This window comes from Camelus dromedarius, chromosome 8 (assembly GCF_036321535.1).
Source record: "Camelus dromedarius isolate mCamDro1 chromosome 8, mCamDro1.pat, whole genome shotgun sequence".
NCBI classification, from domain to species: domain Eukaryota; kingdom Metazoa; phylum Chordata; class Mammalia; order Artiodactyla; family Camelidae; genus Camelus; species Camelus dromedarius.
In genome coordinates, this window is record NC_087443.1 from 75,078,244 (window position 1) to 75,100,603 (window position 22,360).

Below are 22,360 nucleotides of genomic sequence, written 5' to 3' on the forward strand. Positions count from 1 at the left end.
TTATGCTTCCTGTACTGATTATGGGGCAGCTTGCAAACAAATTATCTGCAAATGAAGGAAGCCTATTTTTAAAGATCCCTGCGCCTGGAAGCTCTAGGTGGTGACACAAGAGAACCCTGAGTTCCACCCCGAAGCCAAGCCCCGGGGTTCTCGAAAACTACGAATCCCAGGATGCACCGCAGCGCAAGGGCCCAGTGCTCTGCGTGCGCCCCTCCCCGACGCACCCGAGGTCGCCTCCCCTGGAACCAGGAAGACCACGGGAACCGGCCCGTCACGCCTCCAGGACCCGCGCGAGGCCTGCCGGGACTTGTAGTCTCCGCGGGCTGGGAGTGCCCGCTCCGGAATCTCGGCGACCGTCTGAGGGCTGAGGCGGCGCGGGTACGCGTGCGCAGTGCGCGGGCGGGCCGTCGTGGGCGCCGCTCTGGGCAGCTCAGTGCTTGTGGGACCCGGGGCCGCGGCGGCGCGGGTGCTCCCGGCTGAGGGCTGCGGGGAAGTTCGCCGTGAGAAGCGCCGCCGCGCCGGGGCGGGGTGAGCGGGGCCGGGCTCCAGGAGCGCGGCGCCGGCTGAGACGAGCTGGGAGGCGGCCGCGCGTCCGCCGAGGGGCCGGCGGGCGCTGGTGAGTGCCGGGCGGCGGGTGGCGGGCGGCGCAGGGTCCCGGCTGCGTCCTCGCCACCCCTCTCCTCGTGGGGCCGCCCGCGCGGCTGTACCTGGGCGAGGCCGCGGGGCTGGCTCACCTGCGCGTTGCGGCTCCGGCGGCGGGAGGGGCGGCGTCCTCTTCCCGCGGCTCCTTCCTTTATTGTTTTCCTGACCTCGGCCCTCGGCGGCGTCCGGCCGAGGAGGGTGGGGAGCCCGGCTGCGGTCGCCGTCGCCGAGGAGCAATTGGGTCGGTGGCTCTGCTCAGAAGGACGGTGGTGCCCTCCTCCCGGACGCCCGCGCCGGCCAGCTGTCCGGGGATTCCCGGCCGCCGACGCCTGTCGAAGTGGCTCGACTTCTGGGCTGTGCCCCCGGGGGCTCCACTGCCTGGGGGCATCGTTCTCTGTCGTTTTATTGCGCTTTCACTTTAGGACTCGCCGAGTCAGAAGTCGGCTCCGCCCTGTGCCGGAGCATCACGCAGGGTTAGTGCGTTACCCTCGCACCGTAGTGGTGCAGACGACCAGTGCCAGAGTTGGAGGTGACTTATCCAGGGTCACGCAGGTAGGACCAAGGAGGGGACCAGAACCCAGGTCTTTAACCCTGTCGCACCGCTTTGGGGCCGTTTTGAGTGGTATGTGGTTTATTTCAGATGCTTTCTGTTGACCCTCCTGGATAGACCATCAGGGGAAAGTTGTCAATGAAAGTCGTGTTTACTACCTTTGGTAGAATTCTAGTTATGCTGTGCCCCAAAGTGGAGCATCTGCCCTCGGCTGGGCACATAAATAACGAAACTCGATCTGTCTGTTTGGGGGCAGGTCCAGGAGGAGGTTATAGAAGAAATATTCAGGCAATTTGTGCCCTTTTCCTCTCCTGTTTCACCTTCCAGGCCTATAATGTTTGTTTTCTTATTTCACGATTGATAGTTGTCTGTTTTGATAGCATTTTCTTTGCTTTAATGAAGTCATTGACCTTTTTTAAATTAGTTTTCTAAGTAGAAAGTCTTATTTCCTGTGTGCCCAATGACTGGAACCAATAGCGCACTATGAGGTTATACTGTTGTCTTTTTAGCTTAGAACTACTGATAAGCCTGCTTTATTTCCCCCGCAAGCGCTCAGCTTTCATGCTTTCTATGTTAGTTTAATGCCATTGAACCACTTCACAGCAAACTTTGAGCAAGCGTTATGTGATTCAGAGAGAAACTTGAGAAAAATCATTTTGTAAAACTCTGTTTTTCTTCACAATCTAAATAACTTGAAGAGCTGTTATTTGAAAAATAGTAAGAGTCATTCTGACTAAAAAGCCTATTACTTTTCTTACTGTAAGATTTCCATATTAACACATTTGTGGCAAAAATATTTCCTCAGATAGAGTTTGTTTAGTAGTCCTTATCTTGGCCATGTCTTCCCAGGGGAAGTGACATTTTGGTATACTTGTATGTTTGAAGAAGAATATTTAAGCTTAGCAGAATTTGAGTTAATAATTTATTTTATAGTGCTGTAAACCCTACAGTGTATCCATTGACAGGATTATCTTGAAGAGTAAACCTGTATCAAGGTATGTGACTGAATTTGTCCTTTGTGGTAAGCAGTGCGTAACATTTGGGACATTAAGGAGATGTGGTTTATATGTATTGAAACTGCTTCCTACCTCACTTTATCTTGTTAATTAGTATTTTTATTGTTGCTTTGGGAAGGGGAAAGTAGCAGGTTTGTATCCCTCCCCCCCCAAGTTTTAGCAGTGTAGCAAAATAGGAAAGAGGTGGTGTGTAAATTTGAGTTTGTCATGGGCTAGGAGAGACAGTAAAACAGGATAAGTGTACAATTGTTAGGAAACTGCCATGAGTTCATAAGCCGGAAGGACCTTTTTAGAATTGTTTAAGGACATTAAGAATAGCATTGGGTTATTTTCTTTAAAAAGTCACTGGGCAATACTCGAATGTTGGTTGTTAAAATATAGGGTATGATGATATTGAAGACTCCTGGAAAATACTTGGGAAAGATGGAAATATTTTATCTTTCCCTGGGGCTTTTTCTCTAAAACTTTTAATGCAGCTTAAAAAAGAGAGACTTTTACTTAAATTAAACTTGAAAGTTCATATAGTCCCACTGCGAAACTCACAGTTGCTTTTGTTGATGATAATTTGTAACCCAGAATGAAATCTATGAAGTAATTTATTTATGAAGTGTAATTTAAGTCGAGCTTTGATACTGAAATGTTGATGTTAAATGATTATTCTCGTTCTTGTTTAAATAACTGTCATTTAAGGATGAGGATGATAGTTTTCTGAATAGAATGGAGTAATTATTCAGAAGTGACAATAGTTACTCACACTCCGCTTTTATTAGACAGAGAATTTCAAGTTCTGTGGTAGTCACTTCCTGAGCTGCGAGCTGAGGTATGATATACAAATACTACTTTTTCATATGAGTAAAAGCATTTTACTTTTGATAACATTAAAATTTGATTTAACATTTTAAGATGATTCTCTCATTAGATCTGCAATGATACAGTAAAATGGCTTTAGTAGGAGATAAATACTAAAATTTAATTTTAATTCTTTTGACCGTTTGTAAGTACACAGCATTTGGAAATTTATTGACGGATGTCAGAAAGGAGTTCTTAGGGCAGAAACTTTCTTTAGATGCTTGTCTATAATGCTTAATTATTTTTAGAAACATAAATGTATGGGATTTTTTAATTTAAAAATAAAAATTCCTGTTGGTGTTTGTTGGAACAATAGGATTTTATAATGCTTAATGAGTAACATTAAACCATTTGAACTCTGAGTAATATTTTTTTCCTAGTAGTTGCTGTGTGATAAAGAACATGAGAGTTTGTAATTCCTAGAAGATATTTAAGCAAACATGTGTTTTGCTGTTTATTTTGGTAAGCCTTTGATTAGTTGAATGGCTTTGATTCAGGAAGATGATATTTTGAGGATTTTGTATCATAAGCATTCTTTGAATTGGAATTTCTGTTCAATGTAAAGGAAAATTAAAGTCATTTTGGATATTTTTTAACACTTAAATAAGTCTTTAGAGTCTTAAAAATATTGCAGTCTCAAATACTGTTTCCTGCATGGAACCTTTATCAAAGTTGTCAATCTGATAGTTTTATTCTTCAAAACGTTGTGGTTTTATTCCTTTAGGCAGGCTAGCCTTTAATAGCTTAGCCATTGAAATCTGGATTCTGGATTCAATTTAACCTCTTGAAGAAAAGACAATCACAGGCACGCAGAATTGGAAGAGATCTCAGAGAGCTTCTAATGTAGCATCTTACTGGGTACAGCAAAGCCCCCATGGGAATTTCCATGTCAGGTATTCCTTCTCATCACCAAGGGCAGTAATGCTGTTCCGAATGTCATCAGGTTATTGAGCAGTCTGAGCTTGGTGAGAACAAACATGAGACAGTTACATTTTTCAACACTGATCTCTCTCCCTACTACCTCATGACTTCATGGGCAAATGGTAGCTTTTCTAACATTTACAGCTATCAAAATCTCAAGTCTAATCTATTTCAGTTTAAACTTCAGTCTCCTATTAAAGCTCCTCTCCTCCCTTACCCCAGTATCTAGCTACTTATTCCCTGAAGCCTTGGAGTGGGGAGGGTTGTGGTCTGCTCTCTGGGTACCTCTTTCTCTTCCGTCTTCGGGGACTTATTTGGACAGGGACTAGTCAGAAGAAAAATGGAAACGGGTAAGTATTTCTTACCTGGTGTTATTAAAGCCCTCTCTAGATTAAGAATGGCAAGCTGTTAATGTCTTTTGGTAGGCTTCCAAACTGGAATTTTTGGCGAGATCTTGCAGGGAGACTCCCCACTGCACAGTTCCTGGATATAAAATTTGCTGTAGGTAAACCTTACCAACCTACAGTCCTACCTCCTTGTTCCTATCCTGTCAGTGTACCTGTTGGTTCCTGTGAGTGTTTGTGGGTGACGTGGGTTTCTCTCTGCAGCCAGATTTTTTGATAACAGTAAAACAGCTTAAGTCCAGCTACCTTCTGTACTTTCCACTTAACCCACTGGAAACTTACTTCCTTTTGATGCCAAATGGTGGCCTGCAGGCTGCTTAGGTCTGCCCCCTTTTTGTGCCCTGCCGTTTCTGATTAATTCTCCTTGTCCCCCTGCTCAGATAGGCACAGGGTCAGTCACTCAGTCTATTTCATACGCAGACATCGAACTGGAGAATGAGATGACAATCTCTCCTTCTTGTAGGCACTTCTGATCTTGGTGAATGATTCTCTTGGGGCCCCCACCACTGTTTTGGGGTGAGTATCCCCTTCCTTCCCCTGTGTTCTGTCTGATCACTTGGAAGACTATTCATTTTTTCCCTCTCTTCTGTCATCTTGCCTGTATAGAGTGGAGTGATGGTTAGCATTGGTTGGGGTGCCAGAGCCCTGAGCTCTGTGTGTGTGGGGATTGTTGGTGCCAGATTTCACAGATATTTGATCTTTGATGTCTGTAGATCTCAGCTTTGAGTTTGTCAGCAATTTGGGCACAAGACTAACCCTACTCAACATCTAATCATTACATAATAGTGAAGTCCTGTGGATCTAATGAAGTTTCACTGTGCAGAATTTATTGTTTCTTTTTCTTTTCTTTCTCTGTCTCTTTCTGATTTTTGTTGCGTTTTTAGTTTTTGACTTCATGGTTCCTGACTGATCAAGTGTTGACTGTGAATGTGTTAATTTATGAATGTTTGTATGATCTGACTACCCCTTAGAGTACCAGGGAAGCTGAAGGACAGATTTTTGTGGAGGTTTTAGATTTTAATAATACAATTTTATCTGTTCTTGCCTCATACTAGTTTTACTAAATATATAAATCCAAACAGAAATATAGTATTTGAACCTTTTTCCTTCCATCATCTAAAGCCAGTCAGTTAAATCTGCTGAATGATTTCTTATCACATGAGGAGAAAGCAACTTTCTGTCTGGAAACTTAAATGTTAATATTTGATGCAATAATTATGTATTTCTTAATATTTCATTCAACAAATAGTTATTGAGTCCCTTCCATGTTCCAGCTACTGTTTTAGGCATTGGAGAAACAATGGTAAATAGAAACAAAAACCTGCTTTCCTGGAGCCCACGTTCCAGTGTGGGGAAACAGACAGCGATAGGTAAATAAGTAAACGATATTGTTTGTTAGCAATAAATGGTAAAGAAATGAATAAAGCAGGGGAGGGAGATGGGAGTTGGCAGGACAGTTTGGAGCATTTGCATTTTAGATATGATGTCAAGAAGGGTTCACCGAGAAAGTGGCATTTGAATTAAAAGGTTTTGAGTGGGGAGTTTGTCTAGGGCAGTAGGAGTCCAGGGGCCAGATGAGTAAGCAAGGGGAGGACTGGGACAGGATGAGGGGGTGTAGTAGAGCCTGTGTATCTTTGCAACAGCTTTAGTTTTTATTTTGAATGAGATGAGATTGCATTAAAACAATGGTTCTTAACCTTGGCTGAATATGGGAATTACTTGGGGAGCTTTAAAAAGGTACTGATGCTTAGATCCCATCTCCAGAATTTCTGATTTAATTGGTCTAGGGGTATCAGTCTAGACATAAGGATTTTCAAAAATTCCCAGGTAATTCTAATAGGCAGCCAGAGTTCTTCAGCTTTGAGTTTTGAGCGGAATAACATGATATACTATTGAGGAGCGTGAGCTTTAGAGCCAGATTCCCCTGGATTGAATCCTGGCTTTGCCACTTCTTAATCATGTGAGCCTTCATTTTCTCATCTGTAAAGTTGTTATAAGGATTAAATTAATATTTAAATTTTCAGAATAGTGCTTGGCAAGTAATAATATGTGTAGTGTTTTTTGGATAAACACTTGAATATATAGTTAATGAATATGTGTCTGATAAGCTGTGTTGAGAATAGAGGGAAGAGGGCAAGGAAGCCCTTGCAGTAATCCAGCTGAGAGGTGATGTTGGCTTGGACCAGATTGGCAAATGGTGAGAAGTGGTGGGATTCTGGATATATTTAGGAGATAGATCCAGTAGGATTTGTTGATGCATTGAACATGACATGAGTGAAAGAAGGCTTAATCAAGTGTGACTCCAAGATATTTTGCCTGAACAGCTGGGAGAAGGGAGTGGCTTTTTACTGAGATGGGGAGGACAGAGAGGAACAGATTGCTGAGGGGGTGTATCTGGAGTTCAGTTTAAATATGAGATGCCTGTTAGATAAGTAAGTAGATCTGCAGCATGGGTGGTTGTGTACACGAGTATGGAGTTCAGCAGAGCGTCCAGGGCTGGAGATAGCAATTTGGAAGTCATCGGTATTTAGACCCATGTGAATGAGTGAGCTCATCAGGAGACTGAGTGTGTATAGAGAAGAGGTCTGTGGACTATTCCCTGGGACACTACAGCATTCACAGGTCTGGGAGACGAAAATGTTTTTTAAGGTTTCTGATGTGCTCTAGAATGAAAAGACAAAAGACAAGTGTAATTCTTTTTTTAAACAGCTTTATTGAGGTATAATTCACCATTTAAAGTGTGCAATTCGGGATTTTTAGTATATTGGCAGAATTGTGCAACTATTACCACAGTCAATTTTGGAGTATTTTTATCACCTTAAAAAGAAACCTTGTACCCTCCCATCTCTAGACAACTCTTCATTCCCCCTTGTACCCCATACTCCTAGGCAACTACTTACCTACTTTCTGTCTTTATGGATTTGCTCTTTCTGGGTATTTCATACCAGTGGACTCATATGATGTGTGGTCTGTTTAGAGAGGAGTGATACCCATTAGTACCTAGCTTTTAGATTCCTTAGGTACTTAATCATCTGGCAAAGGTGGGGGCTAAAAGATCCCTCCATTGTAAAGATACATTTTCCTCTTTGTGATTAGATAGGAACACTGTGGGGTGATAATTTTGAGATTGTATGATCTAACAACCGCTTTTCTCATGATATTAGTGTTCATTGAATACTCTTGCTTAAATCAGTGATTATACTGGAATTGCAAAGTGATGTTTTTCTATTACTAACATATTTTCAAAGATCCTGAATTCATACTACCTCTAATTCAGATGTATTGTATAGAATTTTTCCTTTTGTATTTGTACATCTTTTCTCTTACTGTGGAAATCTAGGTTCATAATAACAAATAAAATTTGTTTTATTAGTTTTGTTTTTAAATAGTCATAGATAGCATCAATATGTTTACATTATCCTATGATGCATGTGAAGTTCTATCATATAAATAGTTTCAGAATTACAATACCAAGTAGGATTGCTGGATCACAGGATAAATGCATATGTGATTTTGTTAAACAGTGACAAATTCACCTCAGTAGGTGTACCATTTTGCATTCTCACCAGCAAATGTAAGAGTCCCTATTTTCTTAAAGCCTTACCAATATAGTGTATTGTCAAACTTTAAAATTTTTGCCAATCTCATAGATGAGAAATTGTACCTCTGTGTGGCATAGATTTTAAAAAAAAATTTCTGTTATGAAGAATTGTGAACATCCACAAAAGTAGACAGAATTGTATAACTACAGTATCCATCATTTAGCTCCAACACCTGTCAACCCCGGCCATCTCTCCTTCATCCATTCCCTCCTTCCCAGTTATTCAGATAACATTTTATCTTTGTATCAGTAAATATCTCTAAATAATAAGGGTGCATTTTCTTGGTAACATAACCACAATACCATCGTCATACTGAAAATACATATCTAGTTCCTTAGTATCATGAGGCAGTATTCAAATTTCCAGTCTCCTTAGATGAATCAGTGTTGTTTTTAACAAGATTTAAAGAGCGGTTCACATGTTGTGATTGTCTTTTTAAGTCTTTTAATTTATTGATTCTTCCAGTTTCTTTCCCCTTACTCCCTTGGAGTTTATTTTTGAAGAAAGCATGCTGTTTGTCCTGAGAAATTTCTTATAGTTTGGATTTTGCTATTTGAATCTCTGTGATAGAGTTTAATATGTCCTTCCTCTGTCTTTATTTCCTATAAATTTGTAGTTGGATCTGGAGTCTTGGTCAGATTCAGGTATTTTTATGCCTTTTTTTTTTTCGTGAATGTCTTACACATGGTGTGAATTCTAGGAGGCACGTGAGGTCTGGTTGCCTTTTTTTGTGACGGTGGTAGCAATGCCTACTTATCTCTGTATGTTATTTTGGGATTTTCTTGTTATGAGTGAAGTTGAGCATCTCTTTATATGTTTAAGGATCATTTTTATATTGTGTTCTGTAAAATGTCTTTTAATGTCTTTGGACCATTTTTCTATTGAACTTTTGATATATCTTCCTTGACATTTTTTGCAAACTCTTTTAAGTGTTAGGGAGATGAGCTGCGAGTATTGTGATAGAAGCTGCAAGTATTTTCTGCTGGTTTTAACTTGATCAGGCTTTTGCCATGCAAAATTTTTTTAAAGAGTTATTTATAGTCAAATATGTCAATGAATTTTTTTCATTGCTGCTGGATTTTTAAAAACTTTTTGGAGTTTAAATTACATACAATAAAATGTATTCATTTCAAGTTTGCAATTTGATGAGTTTTGACCATACTGCTGCACTTAGTAGTGGTTCCTTTATATTATAGAGTGCTGTTCCATAGTATAGGCATACTACATTTTATTGATCTATTCACCTTTTGATGGACATTTGGATTGTTTCTAGATTGGGGCTATTATGAGTAAAACTGCTCTAAGTATTTGTGAATTAGTCTTTGCATGCATATATGTTCTCATTTCTCTTGAGCAAATAGTTAGGAACGGGCTGGCTAGGTCATAGGATAGATGTATGTTTGGTTTTATTGCCAGAACTTTTCCCATAGTGATTGTACCACTTTATATTCCCATCGACAGTACATAAATTCTGGATGCATCACATCTTCGACAACATTTGGTATTGTCAGTCTGTTTTAATTTTAGACATTCTGGTGAGTGTTGATGGCATCTTTTTTTTTTTTTAATTCAGCATTATTGAGGTCTAATTTACATACAGTAAATTTTGCCTGTTTTAGTATACAGTTCTATATAAGTTTTGATATATGCATGTAATTATGTAAGCACTACCACGATCAAGATATGCAACACTTATGTTGCCAGAAAATTTTCTCTCAAGTTCTTTTGTAGTCAGGCCTATCACAAGCCCTAGGAACTCTGATCTGCTTTCTATTTACTGTAGGTTTTTTTTTTTAAACTTGTATACAGTACAGCTCACTCTGTAGTGTATAAGCCTATGAGTTTTGATAAATGCGTATTTTGTGTCATATCAGAATCAAGATACAGAGCAGTTCTGTCACTCCATAAGTTACCTTTTGAAGTCAACCTCTCTCTCTCCACCCACTCATGGTGATCTGTTCTCCATTCCTGTAGCCATTTGGTCTGGCTTCTTTAACTTAGCAAGGTACATTTGACATTTACCCACATTGTGTTCATCAACAGTTTGTTCCCTTACTTTGCTAAGTAGTATTTCTTCATTGTGGATGTACCACAGTTTCTTCATTTACCAGTCAGAGACATTTGGTTGTTTCTGCTCTTTGCTAATTATGAATAATGTTGCTTTAAATATTTGCATACAGGTTTTATGAAAATACAAGTTTTCGATTGGAATTGCTGGGTCATGTAGTTAGGGATATGTTTAACTTTCTAAGAAACTGCCAAACTGGGTTCCCAAATTGCTGTGCCATTTGTCATTCCCGTCAGCAATATGAGTGTTCATTTGCTTCACATCCTTGCTAGCATTTGGTATTGTCAGATTTTTTTTTCAGTGGTGGTGATGGGAATTGAACCCAGGACCCTGAGCATGTGCTCTCCCCCTGAGCTATACCCACCCACTCCTTGTTTGTTTTTGTTGTAGCCTTTCTAATAGGTGTGTGGTGATATCTCACAGTTTTGATTTGCAGTATCTTCTAATGATGATGAGCGTGTTTTTGTGCTTATTTACTATTTGTATGTCTTCCTTTTTCTTTCTTTTTTATTATTTAAAAAGCTGCATATCTTCTTTGTTAACTTGTCTATACAGATTTCTTGCCCATTTTCTAACTGACTGTTTGTCTTATTGTAATTCCTTGCCTGTTTTTGGATATCAGTAATTTGATAGATACATGTGTACAGAATATTTTCTCTCATTCTGTGGCTTGTCTTTTGATTTCTTATCGTTGTCTTTCAAAGAGCAGTTTTTAATTTTGATTAAGTCCGGTATAGCAACCATATATAGTTCAGGCTTTTTGTGTCATATCTAAGAAATCTTTGCGTACTCCAAGACCTTCATTTGTGTGTGTGTGTGTGTGTGTATAAATAATGTTTTTAGATGCTTTTTAATTTTTTAATTGTACATTAGGTTTCTGATCCATTTCAAGTTAATATTTTTCCATATGGATAGCTACTTGTTCCAGCACCATTTGTTGAAAGACCATGTTTGAAATTGCCTAGACATCTTTGTTGAAAATTAATCAACTGACAGTATATGTATGGGTCTGTGTCTGGATGCTATTCTGTTCCATTGATTTATTATATCTTTTCACCAATCCTACACTGTTTTTATTGCCATAGCTTTATTGTACCTCTTGAAATTAAGTAATGTAAGTCTATTCTTTGGGAGATAGATTTAGCTTTTCTAGGTCATTTACATTTCAATGTATAATAGCATTACCATGTCAAATTTTATATAAAGTATCCTTGAATTTTGATTGGATATATTGTATCGGTACTTCATTCCTTTCTGTGTCTGGATAATATTCCGTTGTTTGGCTGTATCACATTTTTGTTTATCCATTCACCTGTAGATGGACATATGGGTTGTTTATACTTTTTGGCTATTGCAGATAGTGCTGCTGTGAGCATTCTTGTGTAAGTGTTTGAGTATCTGTTTTCAGTTCTTTGGGATATATACTTAGGATTGGAAATGCTGGTCACATGGTAATTGTGTGTTTAACTTGTGAAGAACTACCAAACTTTTACACAGCTGTTGCACCATTTTACATTCCCACCAGCAGTGTAGGAGGGTTCCAGTTTCTCCACATCCTTGCCAATACTTTTTATTTTCCTCTTTTAATTGTATTTGTCCTAGTGGGTATGAAGTGGTATCTCATTGTGGTTTTAGTTTACATTTCCCTAATGACAAATAATGTTGAGCATCTTTTTGTGTTCTGATTGCCCATTTGGTTATCTTCTTTGGGCAAAATGCCTTTTCAAGTTCTTTGTCTATTTTTCAGTTGAGTTTTTTGGTTGTTGAGTTGTTAAGAGTTACTTGCATATTCTGTAGACTAGACCCTGATGCAAATACTTCCTCCCATTCTGTAGGTTGCCTTTTTCTTGTTGGCCTTTGATGCAAAAAAGTTTTGTTTTTTAAAAAAACTTGTCTTTTTTTTTGTTGTTGTTTTTTGTGCTTTTGGTATCATATCTAAGAATTCATTGCCAAATCCAAGGTCATGAAGATTTTCCTCTATGCTAAAAAGTTTTATAGTTTTAGCTCTTATATTTAGATTAATTTATTTTGAGTTAATTTTTGTATATAGTATAAAATGGGGTCCAGTTTAATTCTTTAGCATGTGGGTGTCCAGTTGTCCCAGCAACATTTGTTAAAGAGGCTGTTTTTTCCCCATTGCATGATGTTGGCACTCTTGTTGAAAACCAGTTAGCCATAGATGTATGGGTTCTTCTCTGGTCTGTCAGTTCTGTTCCTTTGATCTATGTCTGTCCTCATGGCAGTACCACACAAGTTGATAGTTTTTGCCTGTAGTATGTGTTGGTATAGTGTATTGATTTTTCAAGTTCTGACTACGTTTTGGAAATGTTTAAAAACTTCGGGTAAGTTCATTAAAAAATTATCTCCTCTAAATGCCAGATTTGTAATAACACACATCAAACTTTAATGAATGAATAGTTTAAAACTTTTTGATGTGTTTTGATGTTCTTCTGGCTGCATATAGAATAGTGATTAAGATGTGCAGTGTATCAGGGCGTATTCTAATTGAATTTACACTGTAAGTTAAATGAAGAACTAGTTATATAAATAAATTCAACCTGCCAAAATGTGTTGACACTGGCTATAGAAGTACCAGAGTAGGAACAGTCTGCAGGTTTGCATCACATCAGGAGGGAATCACATTATGGTTTTTAGAGAAAATGGCTAGAAACAACTGCTTTTTACCCAAATCATGGGTTTTAAGTTTAATCAGTACAACAGAAATTTCAGTCCTTTAGAATCAGAATATGTGCCTCTCAAGTCTCTTTTAATCTGTAACTTCTCTCTCTCTTTCCCTATAGTAATTTATTTGCTGAGGAAATGGCTGTTTGTCCTGGCATTTCCCATAGTCCGCTTTTGCTGGTTGAATACCTACAATGCAGTTTATATGTTCCTCTGTGTTCTTTGTTTCCTGTAAATTGGAAATTGAATATAGGGAAATTTGGAGACTTGATCAGAACATCTTGTTGTTATATGCACTTCATTGGTGATGCTTGTGTCTTCCATTAGGAGGCACATAATACCTGCTTATCTCTCTTCATGATGTTAGCTTTATTTTGATTCATTTTGGTTTTAATAATTAAAAGGATTTTAGAGAGACAGGATGATGTAAAGGTTAAGATAGAAGTTCTGGAGTTCAAGAATCTGCGTTCATGTTTTTTTTAATAGAAACATACATACATTTGTTTTCATATTCTTTTAAACTATAAGTTACTACAGGATATTGAATACAGCTCACTGTGCTGCACAGTATAAGCTTGTTTGTGTTCATGTTTTGATTCATTACCTACTAGTTCTCTAATCTTCTCAGTGTTAAATATCTTAACTGTGAAATGGGGATCATAGGGAAAAAAGTAAGTAAATTATTCAACTAAGATGAATAGTTCCCCTTTGTCCCCATCAATGTGTACAGTTGCATTTAATAATCACTCACAATAAGCTTAATTTCAAGTGATTTTTGCCCATGCTTTTGTGTTCACATTAACCAGCCCTCACCTAATGTTGGAAAGCAAGCTCTTTGTTGAATAAACCTTACCATAGCCTGTTTTATGCTTGAAGTCCACTGAGAAGTACTTACTGTTAATGTTTTTATTTTACAGTGTAATGTGCAAGCTCAGAAATGCCTTATGTGGATCGTCAGAATCGCATTTGTGGTTTTCTAGACATTGAAGAAAATGAAAACAGTGGGAAATTTCTTCGGAGGTACTTCATACTGGATACCAGAGAAGATAGTTTTGTATGGTACATGGATAATCCGCAGGTTTGTAAAATCCATACGGTTACCTCTTCAAAAGCATACAAGAATTTTCATTATTAAAGTATTTGGTATACTATGTAGGTGGCAGGATTTGTCTTCCTAACCAACATACGTTTAGATTTATTTCTGCTGGCTGTTCTCTCCTTGCCCTGTACCCCCAACACCTGCTGTCTTACTTGAATTTCAGAAGATGAAACTAAGTTTATTTGATAAAAACTTAACGCATGTGTTTACATTTTCCTTCCTTGGGAGAGCCCATTCCATCTCTGGTAAAAAAATTTTTAAATCATTTAGATTTAAGATATGGTCCCTAGGATAGAGACTGCTATTTTTTGACATTCTTGCATGTGTGAGTCCTTTCATCTTGTAGTGTCATATTTGAGTGTCAGCCATTCGTGAATTTGATTTTATTGTTGCCTAGCAAATTATTGGAGGTAAATACCATAAATTAAAAGTTAGAATCCCAGTTTAAAGATCTGTGAGAGAGCTTGAATTAGAGATCACCTGTTGAGTAGTTTTAGATTTTCTCTACCTTTTTATTCAAATTAAGAAATATGTTGCAAGAATGAGTCCCTAGCAGACTTTTAAGTTGATCTGGTCTAGTGGACTCCTTGTGCAGGTGAGGTACGAAGAGTTAAGGAAGAGCAGGGCCTGGTAGGAGGATCCATTCTGTTTCAGAGAGCAGGAACCAGATCCCCTAACAACTAGTTTAGTATTCTTTGCCTATGGTGACTTTAAATTAGACAAAATACATATGTGTTCATGCATTTATATTTATTTATATAGAATTCAAGTTGCAGGGGACCTTAGTATTAATTCAGCCTCTCCTTAATGCAAGAAACCCATGTACCCCTGATCTTCACTTTAACTGTTGATTGAACTACACATAACTAAAAAGTATTTATTATATTTGAGACAGCTTTAATTATTATTTGTTCCGTGAGCCAAAAACTAGTTCCTTGTATCTTTTACCCATTGATCCTACTGCTGTAACAGCACTGTTTAACTGGTCATAATAACCCTGATAATAAAAGAAAATTAGTTTGACTCATTTGTCCTTGGGAGCCATTCTTTGTCTGATCACTGCTTTCTTCATTACTAACCGTTGGTTTAAGAATCCATTCTAGTATATTATGAGGGATCAATTTGGGACTTTCTGTGTTGTGTTAATGGTGTGAGTAATGGTGGAGAATTAAATAATTAAGTCTCTTTATTAGGAAGTGAATTTGAAGAAACTTGGAAAATTATTCTGGCAGAATGAATAAAGGAACTTATAACAAATGGTTTATTTCCCTTTTTATCTTAAATGTCATATTAGTTTATTATTCCTTACTCACTGTCAAGTAACAAATTTTGAAACCCACTTTTTTTGTGGTTGAACTTGGCAGCAATCATACCAGTTCATAGACTCTAGTTATTTTGAGTATCTTTTATCTCCCAGCTACTTATATTTCCTTGTACTGTGCCACTGTTTAATCTAGGACCCCTTATGGCGTGCAGTCATGACATAGTTGCTTGTTTCTCTTCCTCACGTAAGAGATTAGAGCTATACTCAGCTGGTTAAAATAATAGACTTATGGAGGACTTAAAAATAATTGTTTTGAGTGGAAGGGTAGCAATGCTTGAAAAAAAGTCACTTTGGTAGTGGTTGGGAGATGTTGAAGGTATTTTAACATTTCATTTCCTTTGTCCAAAATTAAAAAAAAAAAAAAGCATAGAACATTTTGTGTAAGAACACAACCATTTAAAATTAGACATTAAAAAACTATAATTTGATTTTGCATACATATTGATGATTTATATATAGAAACTTGTACATAGTTTAAAGCAGAACATAAAGCGGTTTACTTTACATAGATGTGATAGTTTTGAAAAGACCTGTCCATATCAACAATAATTAGTTCATGTTTGGGAATCTTAAGTATTTTAAATGTCTAGGCTTCCATGTAATTAACTATTTTCACTAAGCTTATAGAGATTTGAGCAAGATACCTTAATCATTCATGAAAATACACCCATAGATTTTTTTTTAATGTACATTATTATAAAGCAAGTTAAAAAGTTGATCCTTAATCTACAATGGAGGAAACTTCCAAAATCAGGATTGTTTTACTTTTACTTTTGAAATCTTCTATCAGTCTTTACATTTATATTTATTACTTTTTTCCAGACTAATTTATCTGGTTTTTCTACCTCCATCTTCCCGCTTTATAATCCATTTAGTTTATTATATTGTAAGATATAGTAATTAAAGCACAATTTTGATCACAAAACTGCTCACAAGCCTTCTTTAATGGATTCACATTCTTTACAGTATAAATTCCTGGCTACTTTGTTTCTTATTTAGGTCCTCTGTGATTAGGTTCTTAGTTCAAGTTCCTAAGCCACCATTTCCCACTTCAACCCTATGTGAGCCTGTATGATAACCCAGCACAGCAGCTTTCCCATCTCAGTACAGAGCTTCTGGCGTCCTCATCTGCTGGCTGTAGCTCATGTGTTTTCTCTGCCTGGAATACTCTCTTCTTCTGCTCTTTGTGTTTCGGAATTTTTCTTTGAGTCCAGCTTAAATGCTGTTCGTTACTCTGCAGTCTTTCCTGATAGCCTCAGCCAGAATGAGTCTCTTCTTAATTCTTTACCCTTTGCTCTTTTGTGATTCAAACCACATCCGAAATTTGTTAAGGGAAGAATAAAAATATTTTTTATGAAAGTGGCAATATATACATTCCCTGCATATGGTTTAAAAAGTATCAATTTTTTTGAAAAATGGTGTCAATGTAGATTAGTAATGGCATAATAAATACTCATAATTTAAATGAGAGAAAATCTAATCTTTTTAAAGAGAGATTTTTGATTAAAAATTTTAATAGAACAAAGTATTACATATACTCTTGAAATTTCTTACAGCTCCGTTTGTTTTATGTCTCTAAATAGTTTTTCTCGTTGTTTTCTGGAACAAAACCAGATCTTGTTGATGGTTTGTTAAGCTCATGAAAACGAAAAGTTTAGCTACAGTGATAACAAAATAGCCTTTTAGTTATAGAATGCATTGTGGTGGAACAGCATAGAGTTCCATTTTTTAATCCGTGTTGTCAACTTGATTTCAGACCTAGTAAATACTTGAACTGAAAAGTTAATTTGTAAAATTCTGTGTAAAAAATGTAAAATGTGACATTAAACGATCTAATTTCTTAACTTTTTTGGTGTATGTAGAACATTATTATATGAAATAAAGTAGTAATGTTGAATAATAATTAGATATTAATAATTTGTTTACAGAACCTACCTTCTGGATCATCACGTGTTGGAGCCATTAAACTTACCTACATTTCAAAGGTAAGTCTTTCTAATATTGTCTTACATTCAAGCATGAGTTAAAATCCCATAGAATGAGATTGTGAATGAAAAAGACCGATTTCCTCTCTTTGTCATTTAATGATGATGTTTGATTCATATCTTGCTGAACACAGTACCTGATTATTATGTTTAGGAAGTTTTTTGACAAAATTAGGAAGAATATGGAGTTAACTTACAGGATGCAGCAAATTGCAAACTTTTATTATCAGATATATGAACATCAGAAGGGGAGAAATCCCTTAACAATTAGGTTCTGTCTTTGGGAAGTCTGGAGAAGATTTTTCTAAGTCTGTGTTTATTTATTTAAACTGTAATTTTTTTTATCTCATTACCTTTTGACTTTTTGTTTCTGTTTTACTTTGAGGAAACTATGAACCATCTTCACGATGAAAGAATGATTTTTCCCTCATTTCACTTTGTCTCTACTAATTTGTTTTCTTGCTTGTTTATTTTTCCAGAATTTTGCAACACTATTTTTCTTTTGTCTTCAAAAATTTAGATTTGGTATAAAGTATTTTTCCCCCTTACTTTCTTTTATTGGTGTTTTGGGAACTGAGACAGAGATGCTGAGGAACTAGCTTTATGGGTCTTTTGTGTTTTACGCAAAGTAAGAATAAGCTTGATGATGACTTGAGATGAGATATGAAAAGGAGCCACACTGTATGACTGAGTAATATGCATACTATTACGCATGTATTGGGGTTTGTTAGCTTCAACAGAAGACCAATTTACAAGTGTGCCTCTGTTTAAATGACAGATATTTTGATAAATAAAAAGCTTTGTTATCACTATCACAATGGAGCTATTCATTCTCTCATTGACTGAAAAAAAAATTTTTGTCCTTGGACAATTAGAATTATTACATATTTAAAGAGAACCATTTTATGTTAAGGCCATATTATGTAAATTTGCAAAAAAACAAATACTGTTTAAATATACTTCAAGTGTTCCTGTAAATATAAGACACTTAGTAATACTTCAGGGTAGCTTGCAGCTTCAATTCTACAAAGATTATTATTAGGAAGCATGGAATTCCATTATAGAATAAATTTCAGATCTCCTTCCCCTCACATGATTGCCTGCAGTATATGTTTACATGTAACTATAATGTAAATATGCTGCCAAGGAGTTTTGATTCTTAATGAAGTGATAGTGAAAGGCCTATTTTATTAGAATAGGCAGTTGAGGTAGAAATTGTCCATGTGTCTGTATCTTTTCAATTGCTTGTTGCCCAGTCTTTTTAAAAATGAGAAGTGTTTTTAAAAATTAAGGAATTAACTCAGTAAAGCAAGCAGACTGGCCAGCTCTTCCCCTCCTCCACTGCTTCCTTTTAAAGATATGTTCTTGTCTGTGTAGTTCTGTTAAGTTTTATCTCTGTCTCACAGTTTACTGAAGTTTGAATTATACAACTTGTATTCTACTTTAGATATGCCACTTTTTCCCCAGAATTTATTCCTGGAACAAATTTCATTGTGACTTGGAACTCTCAATTTGTAATTGGGATCAGCCAGGAATCCTAGACTAGAATTGTAGCATCTGTTTTGTACCTTCAGAAGGAATTCTCATTTCTGACCCTGGGCAGCAGCATGGCACTAGTCATGAGTGGGCTTACAAGAGAGTCACTTTATTGAAAGGGCTGGCAGCAGCCAGGTGCAGCTAGCTGCTTCACCTTCTAAATGGAGCTATGTGCTGCATTAGTAAGGGGGGGGGGCCCATCATCCTGGGGGATTTGAATGTACAAGTGGGGATCCAGTGCCGTTTTGAGTTCCTCATTACAAATTAATGCCTACTTTTGGACTCTATTAAATATGCCATCTCCCCCTTACCCACCACCATTTCCTCTTACAGTTCACAGCTACTTTAGAAGTACGCAGTTTGAGACGAATTCAGTTTCTGTGGAGTATTATTCATTGAGGGCATTTTGAAAATTATATTAAACCAAAAACATTTATATGTGTACCATAAAACTTAATGGTTTATTTTCAATTTCTTCACATTTCCTTTGGAAAAAAAAAATTTTGTCCAGAGAGAACATGCAAGTATCATTTGTTTTAAGCATCTTACAATTGGAACACATGTCCTAAATTTAATTTATAGTTCTTTTCCAGTTACTTTTAAAGTTTAATTTTAGATCCATGTGCTAAATGTGTAAGATTACTGGGAAATCGTACATGTGGAAATTCACATAGTATTTAAGGTTGGTTACAGTAGCGTATGAAGAAGTGAGTGATTCATCTCTCTTTCTTGTTAGGTTAGCGATGCAACTAAGCTAAGGCCAAAGGCTGAGTTCTGTTTTGGTGAGTAGCCATATTTTATATGTTAGTTATTTTAAGTTAGACAAATATAATTACACCATATTGTAAGAGAAAATAGTCACCGAAAACCACACAACACAATCCTTTGGTTTAATGAATTATTCTAAGGCAAATTCCCTTGAAACTACCATCTAGGTGAAGAAATAAAACTGCCCCTCCATCCCTGGATCCTCTTTCCTGTGTCCTGTCCCAGTCAGTCTCTTCCCTCTCTGCCCACGGGTAGTCATTATCTATGCATTTATAGTGATCCCATCCAGCAAGATTAATTTTAAACTTTCTACCTGACATTATTTGATATTAAATACTTTAATAGTGGAAAGGACTTAGTTTGCAGCATGTGGGTAATGAGACATTTACAGTTTGTGGGCAGGGGTAGTTGAGGGTATTTGATTAACTTTTAGTGAATGACTAGTATATGTGCAGTATGCTTGGCATGGGGGCTATGTGAATAATAAGAGGCAGTTGTTGCCCTTAAGAATCTCACAGGCTGGTTACCTCACGGGCAGATACAAACCAGGTAATTATCATTGCATTTATCACAGTTGTAGATAAAGGGGTGTACAATCTAGTAAAGAATCACAAAGGAAGAGCTTCAAATTCTTATCAAGGATGTTGGGCATCAGGGGAGCTACACTTAATGAGTCTAACCTGATCCTCCTTTATCCCTGGGGAGAAAAGATGGGAGGCCCACACGGATAGAGGCGTGCATGGAGACGAACGTGGTGTGTGTGGGGAACTGAACACTCAGCAAAGCTGGAGGGATTGGTGAGAGACTAGAAAGTAAGAAGGAAGGCAGGAGTCAGGGTGTAATATGTTGACAAGTCGATTTTTTTTTTAAAAGAGGCAGTAAATTAGCATCTAGAAAGTAGGTATAAGGTGAAGGAAGGTTTTGTTGTTTGTTTTTGACTTTTTTTTTTTTTTTTGTATGGATAGGAGAGTTTGATGCAGATAAATTAGTTAAGTGACTTTTAAACTACTGTTCTTAATGTAAGAGCCTGAATTAAGGTGATGGCGTTGGGGGAAATAGGAGGGATAAAGAATATTGGAAGGTAAAGAATAAGGACTCAGTGACTGGATATGTGGAGTCGGAGGGAAGAGAGAGGTGTCAGGTAGGTTTGCTCAAGAAAAATGAGGAATCAAAGAGAGCTGATTAGACAGGATAAAATGTTTGGTAAGGAGTTTGAAATGGAGTGGAGGAAACATCCAAATGGAAATATTCTGGTGACAGTAGTTGAGGACTGGTTGGTGCTTAAAGATCAAGGATGGAGAAAGTTAGAATCTGTTAAAATAGTGGGTGATCATTGAAGCTGGGAGAATTGATACACTTTCAGAGAGTAAGTTAGTGGACATTAGTGATGAAAGGGACAAAAGTTAGGAGTTTCCAGCTGACACCAAAAGGGACTCTTTTACGTTAAAGTAGAAAAGATGCTTCTTGGAGGAGAATTGATGTTAAGTTTCTTTGTTTTGTTTTGCTTGAAAAGAGTAGGTTTCTTCTGTAGGCAGTCTGTTAGGGATAGCATCTGATGGCAATCATATATGTCCAGTAAGAAAATATATGAGCAGGATGTAATATAGCTGTTCAGAGAATCCTCTGTAATGTCTTTATCACCACTAAAAAACTAATAAAAAGTCATTACAAATTTATAACTTTTGGTTGCTAAATAGGAAAATATCTCAGAACCTTGTGAGTGAAAGGCTACTGAGGGCAAGTCAAGTGACAGAAGCTTGTGTTTTAGAGTGTGTTGTGTACATACTCTTGACACATCTCTAATGTAAAATCTCGTACAGTTTGAAGGGCTAGTAATATACAGTAAGGGATTTGACATTCAGTTATTGGAGTATTTAGAATGAGTGTTTAGTTGAAATCAAAGATTAAGGTTAGTTTTTTTATTGGTCTGCCAGTAGTGTTAGTCTTCCACTACCAGAGGGAGTAAAGATTCTGTAATGTTCGCCTTCAGAGAGAGGCACTGGTCTCTAAAATGGAATTAAAATTCCATTCAAAATGGCAACATAAAGACTTCTCCTCCTCACTTTCCTCTTATATTGCCTCCAAACCTTGAGAACAAGAAACATTCAAACCATCTTTGCTGAAGCTAGCAGACACCTGTAATCTATAGTGTATAAAGATGAAGAGTGGATGGAAGATGAGTAAATGACCTAGCAGAGTCATTTCAGTGTCCTGCCCCCACACCAATAGACTAGGTGCTGAATCCTGTCTAGGGAAGCAACAGAGGGGAGGGACTGAAAACAGGGGTTCATTAGAATGTCTGTATAAGAAACCGTCTCTGGTTCCTGCCTCCATCTGGCCCAGGCAGGCAGCCACCCTTCCCCCATCCCAGCAAGGAATGGCATGTGTAGTATCTCCAGAAATAGAATCTGTGAGGCTATGTGCCTGGAGACACTAGTCCCAGAGAAGGGGGGAGATGAGGCATGAAATGGTAAACAGGAGGATTAAATGAAAGTCTGCACGCTGGGTGCAGCCCTTTCCTCTGTCTAGCCCCAGAGCGTCAGGCAGCCAGGTGGGTGTGGGACAAGAATCTGAACCCCCCAGAGAAGAGAGCTGTAGGCACTGACATCTGGATGTTTCTACCAGGGGAGCTTGCCATGCAGTAAAGTCCACCAGTCAGAAACCCTGTGTGTATTTAGGAGAGTTTCCAATCAGTGTTTTAGTACCTTGTTTTGAGTATGAATGGACAGCCCAGGATTACATGACATTTGATGAGAGAGGACTATCAACTAGGAAAGGGAACAGGAGACAAGGCAAAACTCAGATGAAAAAGTCAAAGAAAGCTAAAAATAGAACAAAGATAATAGGAGGGAAATAAAAGTAAAGCTTCCATTAAGAAAGTCACCATCTAATAGCGAAGGAAAGGATAGGGAAA

General features: G+C 37.6%; 1 protein-coding gene across 11 annotated transcripts in view; it reads left to right on the plus strand.

Annotated features, from left to right (window-relative positions):
• The first annotated feature begins 337 nt into the window (after positions 1 to 337).
• Positions 338 to 22,360, plus strand: part of PLEKHA1 (pleckstrin homology domain containing A1) — a 46,125-nt gene continuing 24,102 nt past the window's right edge. Inside the window, exons 1-6 of one of the 11 annotated variants that reach the window (XM_064488512.1) lie at positions 2,773 to 3,028; positions 4,404 to 4,479; positions 4,846 to 4,898; positions 13,652 to 13,812; positions 17,086 to 17,142; positions 19,415 to 19,460. In XM_064488512.1, coding sequence (XP_064344582.1) covers positions 13,672 to 13,812; positions 17,086 to 17,142; positions 19,415 to 19,460 — 244 coding nt within the window. In that variant the 5' untranslated portion in view covers positions 2,773 to 3,028; positions 4,404 to 4,479; positions 4,846 to 4,898; positions 13,652 to 13,671. The other 10 variants (XM_064488513.1, XM_064488514.1, XM_010997640.3 and 7 more) reach the window with 10 other exon arrangements.